Genomic DNA, 18,199 nt, shown 5'->3' on the forward strand with positions numbered 1-18,199 from the left:
AAGGAATGGGCCGAAGCTGGAGTCAGTGCATCAAGAGTCACCACGCTCAGACGTCTTCAGGAAAAGGGCTACCAAGCCACTTCTGAACCAGAGACAACATCAGAAGTGTCTTACCTGGGCTGTGGAGAAAAAGAACTGGACTGTTGCTCGGTGGTCCAAAGTCCTCTTTTCAGATAAAAGTAAATTTTGCATTTCATTTGGAAATCAAGGTCCCAGAGTCTGGAGGAAGAGTGGAGAGGCACAGAATCCATTTTGCTTGAAGTCCAGTGTGAAGTTTCCACAGTCAGTGATGATTTGGGCTGCCATGTCATCTGCTGGTGTTGGTCCACTGTGTTTTCTGAAGTCCACAGTCAACGCAGCCATCTACCAGGAAATTTTAGAGCACTTCATGCTTCCTTCTTCTGACAAGCTTTATGGAGATGATGATTTCATTTTCCAGCAGGACTTGGCACCTGCCCACACTGCCAAAGATACCAAAAGCTGGTTCAATGACCATGGTGTTACTGTGCTTTATTGGCCAGCAAACTCACCTGACCTGAACCCCATAGAGGATCTATGGGGTATTGTCAAGAGGAAGATGAGAGACACCAGACCCAACAATGCAGATGACCTGAAGGTCGCTATCAAAGCAACCTGGGCTTCCATAACACCTCAGCAGTGCCACAGGCTGATTGCCTCCATGCCACGCCGCATTGATGCAGTAATTCATGCAGAAGGAGGCCCAACCAAGTATTGAGTGCATAGAAATGAACATACTTTTCAGAAGCCTGACATTTCTGTTTAAAATATCCTTTTTTTATTGATATTGATCTTATGTAATATTAAAATTTTCTGAGACACTGAATTTTGGGTTTTCATTATCTGTAAGCCATAATCATCAAAATTTCAAGAAATAAAGGCTTGAAATATTTCACTCTATGTGTAATGAATCTATATAATATATGGGTTTCACTTTCTGAAATGAGTGACAAAAAATATTGACCTTTTTAACAATATTCAAATTTTTTGAGATGTACCTGTAATTCTATAGACTATGTAATACTAAGGGCTTCTAACCATAGTAAACACCACTAATATTCAGACAGGAGACCATCAAAGCATTGTTTCCAGTTCTTTCCAAGACATGGATCCTGAATGTTCATCATCTGCTACAAAATATGGCTCAAAATCATGGTCACTTTCCTCTGTATTCCTGCTGGTCTGCTTGCATGGAGACCTTTTCCCATCATTCTGCCTTAGAACCAGCTCATGCTGCCGCACTGTAAAAAACACAGTCTCTATGTCGTGAGGCGCATACCCAGGTAAGTTTCCTGAATTGTGGAGACGTGATTGTCCTTTGGCCCCCATGGTCCCCAGAGGCAGGCCTTTAGTGCCGCTAACACTGAGACACACGCTCTGCGTTGTGGTGTGTGACATCATGCCTCCATAGTAGCCACTCCCACATCCCGCGCTGCTGTTGACACGAGCTTTCTGCTTCAGGTCTATTGCAAGACTGCGCCTCAGCCAAGCCTTCTTAACCTCTGCCTGCACCTGTTCATGATGGAGAGACAAAAAAAGAAAGAGAAAGAGAAAAAGTGCTAAGGCACTGGTACACACACAAATCTAAAGGTGATTATGTGGTTTCTTCTATGTTAAAAAACATTCACTTGTTTCAGCTTAAAGAAATAAGTTGTGTCCCAAATGAAAACCATTTATACTATACTATCTAGTGTATGAAGGTTATGTTGTCATGCGGCATTGGAGTCTCATAGCCCTTACCCCCTGGTATGTATGTAATTACAGCAACAAAAAAATATATATATATATTTTAAATATATGCTAAAAGCAATGAAACATTAATAAATATTTCATAATGTATTTTAGGGGCAAGAAAATACACTTCCAGCCTTACAGTAGCCTAATAGCTTACTAGAGAAGACTGTTCTGGGTGTGTCCAAGTGGATGCTGCACACTGGTGGTGGTTGAGGAGAGACCCCCCCCCCCCCCCCCCCCCTCGTCTTGCACTAGCTCTGCGATGCACATCCGTGACTTCACGCATTACGTAATCATGTTCGAAAGGTTGTTTTACCTAAAGGGCGTTTGCCTTTCTTTGCATGTTCACTTTGTAAACACTGGGTCGGTACTTCCGCCTATTTCAATATAAATATCTTTTTTTTTTTTTTTGGAAAATGACTGATTGCTTCTCTAGATAAGACCCTTATTCCTCGCCTGGGATCATGTAGAGCCTTTTGAAACTGCATTGAAACCACTATATGGAGAAAAATCCTGGAATGTTTTCCTCAAAAAATCTAATTTCTTCTCAACTGAAGAATGAAAGACATGAACATCTTGGATGACATGGGGGTGAGTATATTATTAGGAAACTTTTATTCTGGAAGTGAACTAATCATTTAAACCTGCATTTTTCAAAGAAAGCTTATTGAACTGTTCAAGTTCACACCATCAAGTCACACTGGGTAAATACAGTAAGTACACACGTATAAATCTAAAGTGTGAAACACTCACCTCCCCATTGCAGAAGCAGTAAATAAATGCCACAAAGAAACCCTGTGGAAATGAAATGAAAAATTCCAAGGAAATCATAACCAGAAAATGCATGCAATTTTTCAGGGCAGCAACCATGTATGATACTTCATGTTCCCAAACCAAATTAAAGCAACATGAAAAACTATAAACTACAGTAACAATAAAATTTGTATTTTATTGACTAATGTAAACAAGTATTAATAAAAACCATAAGCAATTAATTGCTCACTGTTAGTTAATGTCAGTTAATGCATGTAAAGTGTAATCCTGTCATCTTAATTCAATTCTTATTGAAAATTAATCAGTTAATTACATTTCTATGGAAAGTGTAAATCACTGTCACAGTGAACATAACTGTTTCAAAGACTATTCCATTTTTAGCAACTGAATCCCAAAGTAATTTCCTTCATATCTATTACTTGCAGATTATCGGTCCTTGGGGAAAACTTGCCAGGTCAAAGGAGACCCCTGACCCCAGCTGAGTGGATCTTATTTTTTTTTTTGAAAACTATACCTGTGAAGAGTTGAAGAGCATCTCATAATGCATCTGAATCTGCCACAGCAGACCTGTGACCTCAGTGTATGGAAGAGCCATGAACAGCATGTAATGAACTCCAAACAGTGGCATCAATACCAGGGTTGACTTCAGCAGTTTCCTATACAACAAACAAATCACTTCAAATCAAATGTGTGTTTACATGCATAAACACATGTGTGTGTGTGTGTGTGTGCGTGTGTGTGTGTGTGTGTGTGTGCGTGTGTAGTAATTTATAACCTGTACTGCTGTCTAGGGTCTAGTTTTCCAGTGTTTGTTTCCCACAACTTAGAGGCCAGAACCCTGATGATATTGAGGAAGAGAAAGAAGTTTACCTAGATAAATAAAACACACAAACATAAGTGATTTTTCAGTGGGGATTTTCTGATATGAAGCATTTAGTGTTTATAAAATATGGATAATATATTTTCCATTTTATAAATATATATTTTTGTTATATTTAATTTAAAGATTTGAATTATTATTAGTATTAATTAGAGAAAAATATATATTTTATTACAACAATGGCTGCCAGGATAGGTACTTGATAGATCCATTTGAGATTGCCGGCGCTTATATCCCAGCACCTAGAGATGAAGAAATCCAACCTTCAATGCGTTAGAAAGCACTCTCAATCATCTATTATCTTTATTTTACTATGTTCCAATGTGAAATTAATATTTAATTACTTAAAACTTTTTTTACACTGGGACACTCATTACACAGTTCAGTGTAAAACATAAAATTCAAGAGTTTGTCGTGAAGATTTTCCTCACACATCCTCTATAAAAAGACCAGCGCAAATAATCTACTTTTTGAATAAACTCAATGGTTCTTTGAGAAATCTAATCCCTTCCGTATGCAGATGTCTGTGACTGAGAATATTTTATCGCAGCACTCCTCCATGTGTGTTTTTTGACCACACTGATACCATTTGCACATTAATCTTGCTGCACCTGAACAGAATCCAACAAAAAAATTATATTATACAATTTTGGAAACCATTTACAATAAGTTTTACTTTATTAACTGTATTACCTAACATGAACTAACAATTAATAATATATTTATACGGAATTTATTAACCTTTGTTAATCTTAGTTTCACATTGAATTAACTAATAACAAAAGATACAACTTTTGTATAACTATAGTGTATGTTAACTAATATTGATAAGTGATTTTAACAAATGAAACCTCATTGTAAATTGATAGCAAAATTCTTACCTCAGAAAAGCCTTATTTGTGCTAATATGGTGAAAATTACTAGACATCCAGGCTTTAGACTTACCTAAACAATGTAGGCCCTATTAAGAATCAAAATAATGAAGAACCACTTGGAATGAGTATAAAATAAAGTTGCGCATCATCAGCATATAAATTACATGAAATACTGTGTTTACAAAAAAAATGTAAACTAATGGAAATATATACAGTGAAAATCAATTTGATCCAAGAATAGAACCCTGCAGCACACCGCTGCTTAAAATTGCTGATGAATAAATGCACGAATAAAAACATGAACTACTCAAACAACTGCTTGAACGCACAATAAATATCTTGACTTCACAGGTTCAGCCAGAGACTATTTTTTAGAAAGTCTAACATTAGGTCTTGCCTAGAATTTGTTAAAAGCTATGTGACAAAACCTAAACCTTTTGGGGAAAAGTTTTGTGGTTTGATGGAACCTATTTGGCCTAAAAGTGCAAGCCAAACAAAGCTCAACACCCAGAAGATAATACATTTATTCTCCAAACAGCATGTAGGGTTGTGGGGATGTTAGGGCCAATCCGAGAGTCTCAGGCCAAAGGCAGGGAACTCATGAGATCATATTCCAAGGTGTTAACATTAAGAGCTTTAACAGAAACCTTTGCATGTAGGCACTGCATGCATGTGTGCCACATGTTTGTGTGTGTAAACCTACTGTGTGTCTGCCAGAGACACCCGGGCACTGACCCATATGGATACAAACACTGCAGGTATTCCTGTGAAACAGGAAGCAAGAGAGACTGAAGCAGGATGTTAAAGGAGAATACTATCTACATTTTGCACCCTCAATGCCATAATGTATTGCTCTACAAAATGTTACTATCAAATGCTATCTTCAAATCAAAAGTGACAACTCACCCCAGCCTATGATTGTTAAAGCCCACAGACAGTTTTTATCAGACAGGAAGGCCATGAAGATCAGACTATGCAAATACAGACCCTCCACCAGGATCCAATAATGATTGGTTGCCAAGAGATACAGGAAGAGGGTCACAGCAACCTTGCAGCCCACCTGTTAGGGCACAGAACAATAAAACCAATGTTGGGTTCTGCAGACACTTTGTTATACATGTACAGTATTTATGTATTCATGTGCAAATGTGTTTTTGTGAGTACCATGTAGGGTCTTTGTCCAATGACCCCATCTTCTAGTTTGCCTTCATCTGTGACAGCATAAAGAACGGCATCTTTCACAAATATACTGATTGCTCTGCATATGAATGAGGTGAAGAGGTGGATGTGGATGTAGTTACGAGTGCAATGGAGACGTCTATAGAAACAAAGAAACAGAGAAAGGAGAATAATCAAACTGACTTTGAAGTAGTTGTGGAAAATGATTCATTTCATATTCTCATACTGTAGGTTACATGACAATGCAGATGTAGTATATCCAGATTTCTTTCATGATGAATTGTAGCTTTTTAAAGTCCAATTATTTGAACTTACGGGTGTTTTTGACCCACTTAAAGTACATCTTTATATGTAATTTTACAATTACTTGATTCTTGTTATTAATTACAGTTGTGAACTGAATGTAAAGTTTTGATTCTGCATGGGTAAATCACAACTATTCCCTGCTTCCTCAGTGAGCAGAGGACCAGATCAGATCATAGCAAAGATATATCATAAGTCTGTATCTGAACGCATGGATATCATATTCAATGCTATTCTTAAATTAAAAACTTCATATTTATCTTGTATAAATGTTAATTTTGCACTTACTTAAAATAGCAAAGGATAAAGACAGCCACCAGTAATGCCGCCAGTGATATGGAGTATCCAATAGTGTACATGAGATAAAGTCGCTCAAAGACCTCCTAAATAAACACAGCATAATAGTACACATATCATTGAGTGTATGTACATGTGACTGGAAATGCATGTACATGCTCTTATTTTATTCCTTTTGGACAAAAAACAAACAAACAAAAAAAAAAATATACATTTTGTGTGTGTGTGTGTGCATGTTTATGTGGTTTATGAGGACACAAATTTCTATAATTACATGGGTATGACAGAGGTGTTACAATATGAAGGTGATTTATGAGGACACTGCCTATGTCCCCGTAATTCAAAAGGCTTTAAAAACATACTAAATGGTGTTTTTTTTTTAATCTAAAACTGCACAAAGTCTCCTGTGAGGGCTAAGTTTAGGTGTAGGGTTGGTGTAGGGCAATAGCGCACACAGTTTGTTCAGTATAAAAACCATTACGCCTATGGAGAGTCCCCATAAACCACAAAAACCAAAGTGTGTGTGTGTGTTGCTATGCTGATGTTTCTGTGTGGTTGCTATAGGTAGTTGGTGACTGAACCATGTAAAAAGAGTACATATCAAACTATCTACGATATGCTAGTATAAAGAAATGGTTCAGGTCCCTCTTTCAATTTAATGTATTGAATTTTGAATATTGAATTTATAACCATTTTGTTTCAATTTTGTTAAGCCATCTTCCAGGCGATGTCAATTACTTGACTCTGCCAATGAGTTACATTCTTAAATTTATATAGTATGGATATGAGAAATATATAGTATAATATGAACAATATAAATGTAATGCATGCTATAAATTGGATAATAGCTGCCTTTGAGTTATGAAAAATACACACCTCCTGATCGCTGTGGTTATTGTGCAGGTAGGTGGTGCATTCTGTGTAGTTAGCCCATGTCCGGTTTATAGTGGACACCTGCTCCCAGTTACCTGATGCATCACAGTGGCGATATGCGTATCCTAAAATGCACATAAAACGGTAATGCTTATACTTAAGTATATAGTGTGGCTGCATGCACTTGAAGTTTTCACCAGGAAACATGGAGCACGGGGGTAAGACAAACAATAATGGACACTAAAAACAGGGAACAACCGGGCTTAAGAACACTGGGAAATTAATCAAGGAGAACAGAAATAGGAGAAGCAATAAGTTAAACACAGCTGGGAGGAATGATAATCAAACTAAACAAGAACAGTAAAAACCAAATAAGGACTGGGAGCACGTGGAAACACAAGACACAGGGACAAAAGTCTGACAGTGTGTCCCAGCCTTTACAAAAAAGAAAGTATACTAACACTAATTAGTATACTAATAAAAATTTGAGCATGCACTTTCAGTCTACTTTTTGTTTACTTACATATCAGATACATACAAATTTTATACTTAAGTACATTTAGCTTGCACTGACATCCAGAAAAGTCAAAGAATCTTTCGATCTGGATCACATCTATCAAACTCTGCTCCCAGAGGGCCACTGTCCTGCCGTGTGCAGCTCCAACCAGCTCCAAAATAACTTCCTGGAAGATTCTAGTAATCCTGAAGACCTTGATTAGTTAGTTCAGGTGTGTTTAAATAAGCGTTGGAACTAAACTCTCCAGGACTTCCAGGACCTGGGTTTGACAGCCTTGATCTAGATATACTAGATATGTATTTAAGAAAAGTATAATTAAATATTCTAAGTATACTTGGCTTGTAGTTGTGTTTACTCTTTTGATATAGCAGTTTATTACATACTTTTTCAAAAATTGACAGATTAGAGGTACAGTAGTATTCCAGCATGATTTATATACTGTTTGATAAACTTGTTAAAGTTTATAAAAACAAGTCAGCTTTGCAGTAAATAGTAACTCATAATACATCAATTTTTATTTTAAAAAATCCACTGAAGGGAAAGAGCTAGGTTCAAGACAACTTAAATTAATAGATTATATCAAGTATAAAAATAATAACTAAATAAGAACCTGGTATACTTAAAGTGCAAATATATTATATAAACTCTCAGCCATAAGTAACATATTGTCACATTCTCTTTTGGTTTTTCTTTTTCTTCCTGTGTTTAGTTTAGTTTCTATGTTTGTTGTTCACTTGGTTTCTTTTGCTAGTTTGTTTCTATGGTTACTGATTGATTATATTCACCTGTTCCTTGTTGAGTTTCTTATTAACTTGTGAATTTATACCCTCAGTTTCTTTAATTCAGTCCAGTATTGTCTTTGTGTCAAAATCTTGTGTTTACTTTGCCTGTAATCTCTCTGTGTTTATCCTAGTATCATTTGGGTTTTTTGTGTCAGTAAAGGAGAAATCTGCATTTATATTCACCTCTTCTGCTTGCCGTGCTCGCAATATGACAGAATACCAGACCTGGAAGGGAGATGGATCTAGCAGCCATCCACCTCCTCCTCTTCCTCACGCAGGATGATCACTCCCTTCAAGACCATACCACATATTTTTCCCATATACTCATAAATAACTCTACCTTGTCAGTTTGTTCATTTTATTTTATTACACTGGATTTCATGAACAGTCAAAAACCAATATCCCTTTTCCTTTTAATGGTACGCGAGGGAAATGTATTGATTTTTTTTTTATTTCACCATGGATGAAGTTGAGGAGGGCTTTGATTGCAACTCACACGCCACAGACCTAGAGCTTACACTCACCACTGACTTCTTGCCAGTGGAGATGTTCGTCATGGAGCTAGAAGCAGAGGACATGCTTGTTTCAGACTTGTTGCCATATCTGTCTCAGAGCTAGAGTCAACAGCCATGTCTGGCCCAGAGGGAGCACCAATCCAGTTTGACATCCTGAAGAGGACATCCTACCAGTGTCCTCACCCTCAAAGCTCTTTCTTCTCTTCTAGTCCTGTCTGCCTGTCCTGTCTGGAAACTTTCTTCCTTTTTCAGTCTCCAAGCTCCTTCATCTCCGCTGGTTCCATCCAGCCTTCAAGCTCCTGCATCGCAACCATGGAGGCCATACCATGTTTCCTTGTCCTGACCATGTAGGTCATCCAAAACCTAGTCATCCTCACTGGTCCTATCCCTGTCCAGCTGCTTGGCTCCTCCCCTTCTCCTGGCAACATCCCGCTTCATGGCTCCGGTGTCAGCCTGGGTTTTCATCTCCTTGTTTCCGCCTGGGTCTCTAACTCTCCCAGTTTCGCCTCGCTCAATTGATTGCCTTGTTAACCTCGATCTATGGCCAAATCTCCACCCTGGCTCCTCCATCCATCAGCTCCAATGTGAGTTCTTCTTCCACCGGCTTCTCCAGTGTGTCCTCCTCCTCAGGTCCCTCCATGAAATTCACCCGGGGGTCCTGGCACTCTCTCCCACTCTTTTGGTGTAGTTTTTGCTTACACTGCCAAGTGGCACTTAGCGGGTGTCTAGTGAGGGTAAATATCACGTTTTGTTTACTTAAAAATCTGTTTATATGAAATAAAATGTGGGGCCATTTAGTTCCAAGTACTGAAATTATATTACTAGTATAAAGTATACTACTAGTACATTGATTTTTTTTTATTTATTTTTTTTATGCTTACTGCATAAAGTATGTTTACCAAAGTTTACTTAATAAAATACATTTGAAATATACTTCTTTTTTTGTAAGGGTTAACTTTTCAGTTTTCTTTTTTCGACTTTTCTTCAAAACACATTTTACACTCCCTTAAAATACAGAGTAATATAAGTAAGGCATTCATAGGTTAATTTTTTTGAAACTGGAGAAATTACATCAGGTTTAATTTCATTTTATTCAGGGGGGTTTAGCAGACCTTTGTGGTTGAAGTCATAGATGTACTCAGGACAGAGAACTGCAACCGTCTGATCGGGCTTTCCCATGGGCCAGCAAATGATCCCATCCCATTCAGGAACACAGTGATCCTCTGACAATATACACAAATATAATTTTTTTTTACCAAAGGTATAACATGAAATGCATCTATATTTAACTAAAACATGCATTCAAAGTATTCTCCAACAAAATGTTTGAAGGAGACAAGTCAAATTAATCTCTCAAAATATACTGTAGTAACCCAAAAGTAAATACAATATATTTTTGATATAACCCAACAGCAGTGGATCTGCATTCATCACACAATTAGGCAATTCTATATCCTGCTATAAAGTGACTGATCACTGTGAATAATAAAGGAACCTGAGCTCAAATCAATATTTCTTATCTAAAAATTTTCATATAAACAGGGCCACAGTTTAATTTGCCATAGATCTCGCTGTCTTTGGGAAATTGCATCTGTGGGGGTAGAAAGATACCATCTTTTGATTGCTTCAGTTTAGTTGTCCATTTGTCACAACATCTCTTGTTAGCTTTATATTATACCAGATTACACATTTAATTTAATTAGAGATGGTAGATAGGGTAGATATCAGAATATAGGAGTCATATTTTTTTTTCCTCTTCAACTGAAAATCTTGATTGGCTTTAAAAGTAATTGCATGCTTCTCCTCAACAGGCCCTATAATTTGAGAGGCTATACTTATGGTTACGGGTGTTTCTGACATCGTACAACAGTCATTTACTCACACAATAATTACATGCACATTTCTCACTCAAGCAATCTTACAATTAAGAGCACAAATCAAAAGAAATACACTATAATACCTCTGACACCATCGAACTGTGCACGGATGCTTCTCTCACACCTCGCCCGTGCATCAATCAGAAGAAAGATCTGTTCATCTCTGGTGATGACATCATCAGAATCAATCTGTAAGAACAGAAACATAGAAAGAGAGAACAATACTCTCTCGCTTTCACATTTTTTCCCTTTACACAATTCTAGTCACCACACCATGATAAATACCAACAGCACAGTATCATCATAATCAACATAGCCTATCTTGATTCTGAAAGATAGTGGTCATTTTTTTCGTAATGTTATTGTGCATTTTTTACATGGTAGATAAACTTATGTTTCTAAATGCATGTGCATTAATTTTTTCATTTATGTCCTATGGTGTGGTTTTCTTTTTGTTATCCCCAAAACGAGTGCATTGAACTGTACTGAATGTTCAACTGTAGTGTTCTCAATATCTTTAAAATGTAAAAAAAAAAAAAACTTTAATTGCAGATAATACAGAATTAATTCAATAAATGACATACTTTATAATCCACTTTAGCCCAATTTGTAATAATGTGAATTTAAAAGTTTTGCTTTAAAGTACATTTTAAATGATTAAAAAAAAAAAAACATTTTAAATAACCATTTATCATGCTTTCATGACATACACTTATAACTAACATACTAAAGTATAAAATACTTGATTAGTATTACATTTAGAGTTAACACATTTTAAATATTTAAAGTTAAAGTTTTTAAAGTTGTTTGTCAGTAGATTCAACAGTACTCAAGGGATATGAATGTCACACAAAAAACTTTAATACATTTTTTAAAAGCCTTTTGTTTATTAATTGTTTTAATTGTCCCTGAAATTTCTAGACTTTCAAACTTAAACTATTAAAATACACAATAAAAATCAATTTCACATGTTTAAATATATGATCTCAACAGAGAGTGTTGGTGTTTTACCATTTCATCTACACATGTGAGATTACAAATTCTAACAACAACCTCCCTTAGTTTCCATGCATACGGTTAATGGTTTTCCACAATCTCAGCTGAAATCATTGACATATCATCCATCTATCACTATCTGGACCACCTTCTTTTAGGCTGATGTGCTGTCTCTCAGTGTTGTGAAATATTTACACAGTCCTGTGGAATGTGACAAGCGCTCTTCAGCCTTCAGGATGAGAGAGCATACCCAACCTTACACACCCCACACCCATGGCCATCCCTCACCACTGTCCCACATTATGAATCCTCACAAGTAGAGAAACACAGAAGCATTTGTGCCCTGAATACATTCACAACCACCGAACAAAACTTCAAGCTCACACACTGACCATGAGAACAAAGAAAGAAAGAAAGAAAGAAAGAAAGAAAGAAAGAAAGAAAGAAAGAAAGAAAGAAAGAAAGAAAGAAAGAAAGAAAGAGAAAAAGAAAAGAGCGCTAAACAAATTACAATTTAAGTCGCCATGAAATCAAAAATGACCCTGTTTGTTTTCGTACTGAAAAAGAAATCCACATCCAATTCTTTATGATATTTTGGTCTCTATATGACTTGTTTATATAGAGTTTATGCTTTGCACCAAATTGTCCGGTCACTTAGACAAACAATAGAATATCATCCCTCAACAAGCCACATGATTTCAGGAATTGTTCACAGCATAGCTGTAGCACACAGAATTGGGGAAAAGTTACAAGCCAAAAATTTATAATTTGGGTTTGTTCAGATCTCTAACCCTTAATTTGACCAATATTAACAGTAATGCTTGCATTTAATTATAATGAATATATTAATAATAGTGGTAAAATATGACATTGTGAATGTATTTCTAAAATCTTATTGTTTGTTTGTTATGTTTTGTAATAGCATCACAAAAGTTTTTAATTTAAAATGCAATTCTATAATGCTTTAAAATTTCAAACACACACAGATAACACTGTAATTACAGCATCATCATTACAGTTCACAGTCCTTAATGGATTAAAACTAAAACTGCAAAAAGCCAATTCACCATTTGTCTCATTTGATTTGTGTTTTTGTTTACCCCAGGAAGACATGGGAAATGAATGAACCGCACTCTCACACAATCTAATACCATTGATTCGTAATAATTGGTTTGTGTGACTGCCCAGTGTTAAAACATCTGATAGATATAAGTGAATGTTTATTTCATTACACATTTAATTCATGTTTGAACAGGGTTATTCTATTTCAGTAGTTGAGAGGTAAACTTTCGAACTTGCCAGATGATCTAAAAACATCTTACTAACTCTGAAGATCATTTCACTAGGATGTTCAAAGACCTGTCTTCTCCAGTGAAGGTGCAATTAGTGGCATGGCACTGGCTTGATCAATAGTGTTTCTCGGGGTCATGTTAATACTGTTTCTAAATTGTCTGTTTATTGAGCTTTCATTTCTCTCTGACAGACTCGTTTTCTGCTTCATTGAACATTTACATGCATTAGCCAGTAATTCTCTCTGAGGTTGGCAGGACAAACAAAGAGACACTTTAATTTCCTCAATAGACAGACATATGCACAACCATGAAAAAATATAAATTTCTTTGAGCCCAATCTAAATTTCATTTAGGGACATTTTTTTTTTTATTGAGCCTCCACATTTGTAGTTTGCTGATACCACTTTAAGCAAAATATACTTTCTACATATAATACCTAACAAAAATATAAAAAACGGTCATGAAAGAGTGAAAGGGTTAATTTTCCCCCTGTGATTTCTTGGCTGGGGAATCTCTCTCTCTCTCTCTCTCTCTCTCTCTCTCACACACACACACACACACACACAGAGTGTCTGCAGTCTTCTCATGGACCAATAAAAATGTATGTGGCTGGTGAGACATCGATCCAAATAGACAATTGGGAAAACTGTTTAACTGAAGATGATCATCTGTGTTCAACTAGTAGTCAATATTGCTGAATTCTAAATTGGATTCAAAGCTGGATTTAAAGAAAAAATCAATTTAAAATTTAGTCACATTAGAGAAGATTAAAAGCATTTAATTCTAATTCTAATTTTCTTCTATTGCACGCACAAAGACACCGGCGCGCGCTGTAGCCTGTCTCATTTCATATCAAAGCGCGAAATAAACTATATGCATGCAATGTCGTGGTCAGTTAAGTCATGAAGTTACCAAAAAGCCGATTAAAGCCGCCTTAAAACTGTGCGTGCATGTAACATATTTTATATGAGTCACATTTAAGAAAATGTCTCTGAAATGGTTTTCCAAACTGCCCTGGAGCAGCCCAGCACTATCTCCCTCATCCAACACACCCGATTCAACTCATCTGTCAGTTCATTATTACAGGTATTTTCATCTGGAACTGATACACAATTTAGAAGAATAACCCCCACATGAGTCGCCTTATTACAATGAAGACATCTTCTCAACCTTACGGTCAGAGATCACATATACTTTCAGTCTCTAGGCCCAGTTCTGTTAATGGGGGATCTGAACGCTAGAACAGGGCAAGAAGCGGACTACATTACTTCAGATGGAGATAAATATATTAACAGTTCACATACGTACCAACAAAAATGTTTTACTAAAGCACGACAGAATTATGACAACACCGTAAACAGACATGGAAAACAGGTCCTGCAGCTCTGCAATAGCCTGGGTCTATACATAGTTAACGGCAGAGTAAAGGGTGATTCTCTGGGTCGACTCACCTACTGCTCCTATCTGGGCAGCAGCACAGTAGATTACGCCATTACAGATCTAGACCAAAGTAAAATCAACTATTCACAGTGATGCCACAGCTACCGTTATCAGACCACAGTCACATAGTCCTCAGTCTGAACAGGTCAGTGAATCTTCTGCCATCTTCAGAGCAGAAGGTTAAACTGTACCCCCTCCCCTCCAAATTTATATGGAATAAAGACAGTCCTGCGACTCCTGCCCAATATGAAGCCGAGCTCCACAGCACTCATGTGGAGAACATGACAGACTCATTTCTACCGACTTCATTTGGTGAAGAGAAGAAAACAATCAGCAACAGATCATTATCAAATAAAAAACACAGAGACCCTGCAAACCAACAAACACGAGCCACATATCAACAAACCCTTAAAAAATACAAGTCACTGCTAATACAGAAAAAAGTTGATCACATGAAAATAAAGCTCAACAAGATTGAGGAGGCAATCGATCAAAATTCTTTTTGGGAATTATGGAATAATTTAGATAAATCCAAAGAAGCTAAACACATTCCCATCCACGACCCAAACATCTGGACTAAACATTTCAGAAAACTCTATTCACAAAATGAACCAACCGTTACCCAAAAACATCTGACCTCCAAATTACATGACCTAGAATTCACCACAAAAGATGAGCTAAACCATTTAGACAAACCCATAGCATTACATGAACTAATAGGCAAACTTAAATCCCTAAAAAATTAAAAATCCTGTGGCTTGGATGGAATATCTATGAGATGCTGAAACATAGCAGCTCCAAACTGAAAGATGCTATTCTGAAAATACTCAATCTCGTATTAAAATCAGGACACTTTCCTGAAATCTGGAAAGAAAATCTAATAACTCCAATTTTTGCAGTAACCTCTGAAAACTATTCTGCTCTATTATTAATGACATTAGTTCAGTTCATTCAAGAACACAAAATTCTAAACAACTGTCAGATTGGATTTATGCCAAAACAGAGAACATCAAATCACACTCATACAAAAATATGTTCAGCAGACAAAACAAGGAAAAATATTTGGCTGCTTCATTGATTTCCAAAAAGCCTTCGATTCGGTATGGCACAATGGACTTTGCCTAAATCTTATCCAAAGTGGAATAGGAGGAAGGACATATGACATTATAAAGGACCTATACAACGGGAACAAATGCTGTGTCAAAATCAATGACAAACAAACGGATTATTTCAGTCAGACCAGCCTCAGCCCGACTCTATTTAATATCTATATTAACGAACTGGCATCAGCACTTGATAAGTTCTCTTGTCCTGGTCTGACCTTCGAGGGCAGAGAAATCAAATGCCTCCTGTATGCAGACGATCTTCTGCTGCTGTCGCCTCATGAAGAGGGGCTGCACCAAAGCCTCTCCATTTTGGAAAAGTACAGTAATGATTGGGCCTTACCGATAAACATGGAGAAGTCAAAAATCATGATCTTTCAGAAAAAGCCTCATCTTGCTGACAAAAAATATGAGTTTACAATTGGGGGAACAATTATTAATCATGTCACCTGTTATAATTATTTGGGTCTGACAATCTCAGCCTCTGGACAGTTCAATACTGCAATAAAAGATCTGACAGGTAAGGTACGCAGGGCTTTTTACAGCATAAGAAGACCCCTGTTCAAATTCAACCCACCCATTAAACTGTGGCTGAAAATCTTTGATAGCATCATCAAACCCATTCTTCTCTATGGCTGGGAAATCTGGGGCCCCAAATTTAAACTAAACTATGAAACATGGGACAAAAACCCTGTTGAAATATTCCACCTTGAGTTCTGCAAAAACATCTTGGGAATTCACAGAAACGTTTTTGTCATATTACTTCACGTACGGTCGTAAGAAAATGTTTTGTTGTATTTATTTAGAAATACTTTTGATAATAGTTGGGTAAATGTATACTGGGATTGATGAGATCGTGGCTTGGTAAACGTTTTATTGCCAGTATAAAGGCTGATAATGGCTAAAAAAATTATGTCTCATACCCAGCGGAGGTGTGAAAGGTACTGTTTCCTTAACCTAGTTTGTCATGCATTTCTTTATTTCAGCAGATTTACAGGTAAATCCTAGTATTTAAAATTTGCGATTAATCATGATTAATCACAGTCCATGAAAAAATGCTTTTTTACATTACAAAATGCTCTTTTTAAAAGTGTACGTTAGTGTACTCTCTTTAATATAAGTGACCTTTTATTTAAGTAATATATTATCTGTAGTAATATAAAGTAATACACACACACTTCAGATCTGAAGTACACGTCACATGCACATTCAACACAGTTAAGCACATTCTTCACAAGGTTAAGTCTAGACAAATGTGTGCAAACTGGCCCCACAGTAGATGTATTAGTGCTAACGCAGGGAAGTAAGCACATGCCAGTAGTGAAATACTCACCAGAGCTCTGGCTTTCATCAGCACACAGCACAACACAAAAGCCACGGAGACCTCCACTGACACCATGCTTAACCCAAGACCTTTGACCTTTTCCAGAACTTCAGTTCACCAGAGAGCTCCTGTTTCTCTTCAGGACATAGTGGTCTAATCGAGGTGCAGAGAAGTGACGTTTGGAGCCATTACTGCTGTGTTGTGTTAAAGCTGTTGTTATTCTGATGTTGTTGCGTCCACCAGCTATTCATCTGTTGGAGTGTGATCAATAGTTTATTTTAACTGCGGTTAATTTATGGACTACCTGGATATAGACATATTTCAAAAGAGTAAAATCCACTTCTTTGTAAAATGTTTAAAGTAAAAAAACAAGGGAAAGATGACAATTGAATATTATTTACCCATCACAGATGATATTCTTCCATTTCTCAGATTCTTGGTCTCTTGATTGAAGATAAAACTTGTTGATCCATTTGGAGACCTGTTAAGGAGAGACTCATCTGTCATTGTAGAGACATGATCTCCTGTGTGTGAGTATGTGCGTTGTGAGAGTGCTCAGTGAGGTTAATAGTGTGGTGGTCATCATTGGCCCTTGGCTGTTGGGCTCCACCGCTATTTATTGTGTGGGATGGGCAAGAAAAATGTTAACCCTTCGTTGTCATGAAAAGACACAGTCCTGACTCTACTCCTTTCCAGAGTTGCTATTTTCTAAGCCTACTCATGCACACACGTTACAAACATTACAAATTCAGTTCGATTTCATGAACGTCTATGCATGGATTTGGTATATGCTGCAGTGTAATAAGTAGGAAAAACAGTGTGACACATGAAACCAAATGCATACAGGGATGGGCAGTATTTCAAATACATTTAATCTTAGTATTTTTGTATTTTTAAATAAAAAAGGTACTTTGGCAATCAACCTCCGTATTAGACTGCTGATTTCCTGCAGGGATGGGCAGTATTTCAAATACATGTATACTATTTTGTATTTAAATACCTCTGGTAAAAGTCAAATGTATTTTGTATTTAAATACATTTAATCTTAGTATTTTTGTATTTTAAAAATACAAAAATACTAAGCTTAAATGCATTTAAATGCAAAAAGGTATTTAAAACAAAATAGTATTTTGTATTTCAAATACATGTAGGCTATTTGAAATAATGCCCATCCCTGAATACATGTAATAATATTTGAATAAATGTTTGTATTTTATATTTTCTGTGATTTTTTTTATGGTTTGTTTTTGTTTTAGTTAAATATAACCCTGGAACGCTATATACTGTGAATAATTTTTAATCAACAGGTAAATTTGTCTAAAATATAATAAGCTAGCCTTGAACGAAATACATACGGTAATAAATGAAATCCACTTATGTAGTCCACAATATATACTGTATTTATTCAAACTACATTCAA

The 18,199-nt window shown here is 36.4% G+C and overlaps 1 protein-coding gene across 1 annotated transcript; it reads right to left on the bottom strand.

Moving 5' to 3' along the window:
- Positions 1-1,092: 1,092 nt before the first annotated feature.
- On the bottom strand, positions 1,093-16,854 carry LOC306857443 (parathyroid hormone/parathyroid hormone-related peptide receptor-like; the record flags this gene model as incomplete). Its single annotated transcript, XM_079397388.1, has 13 exons — positions 1,093-1,530; positions 2,506-2,547; positions 3,041-3,182; positions 3,302-3,396; positions 3,582-3,648; positions 4,985-5,045; positions 5,188-5,341; positions 5,446-5,599; positions 6,052-6,146; positions 6,937-7,058; positions 9,860-9,970; positions 10,708-10,813; positions 16,789-16,854. 13 exons carry the CDS (start codon positions 16,852-16,854, stop codon positions 1,093-1,095), a joined length of 1,653 nt encoding a protein of 550 aa, XP_079253514.1.
- Between the last annotated feature and the right edge of the window lie 1,345 nt (positions 16,855-18,199).

Source organism: Barbus barbus (genome assembly GCF_936440315.1).
Source record: "Barbus barbus genome assembly, chromosome: 38".
Classification (NCBI taxonomy): domain Eukaryota; kingdom Metazoa; phylum Chordata; class Actinopteri; order Cypriniformes; family Cyprinidae; genus Barbus; species Barbus barbus.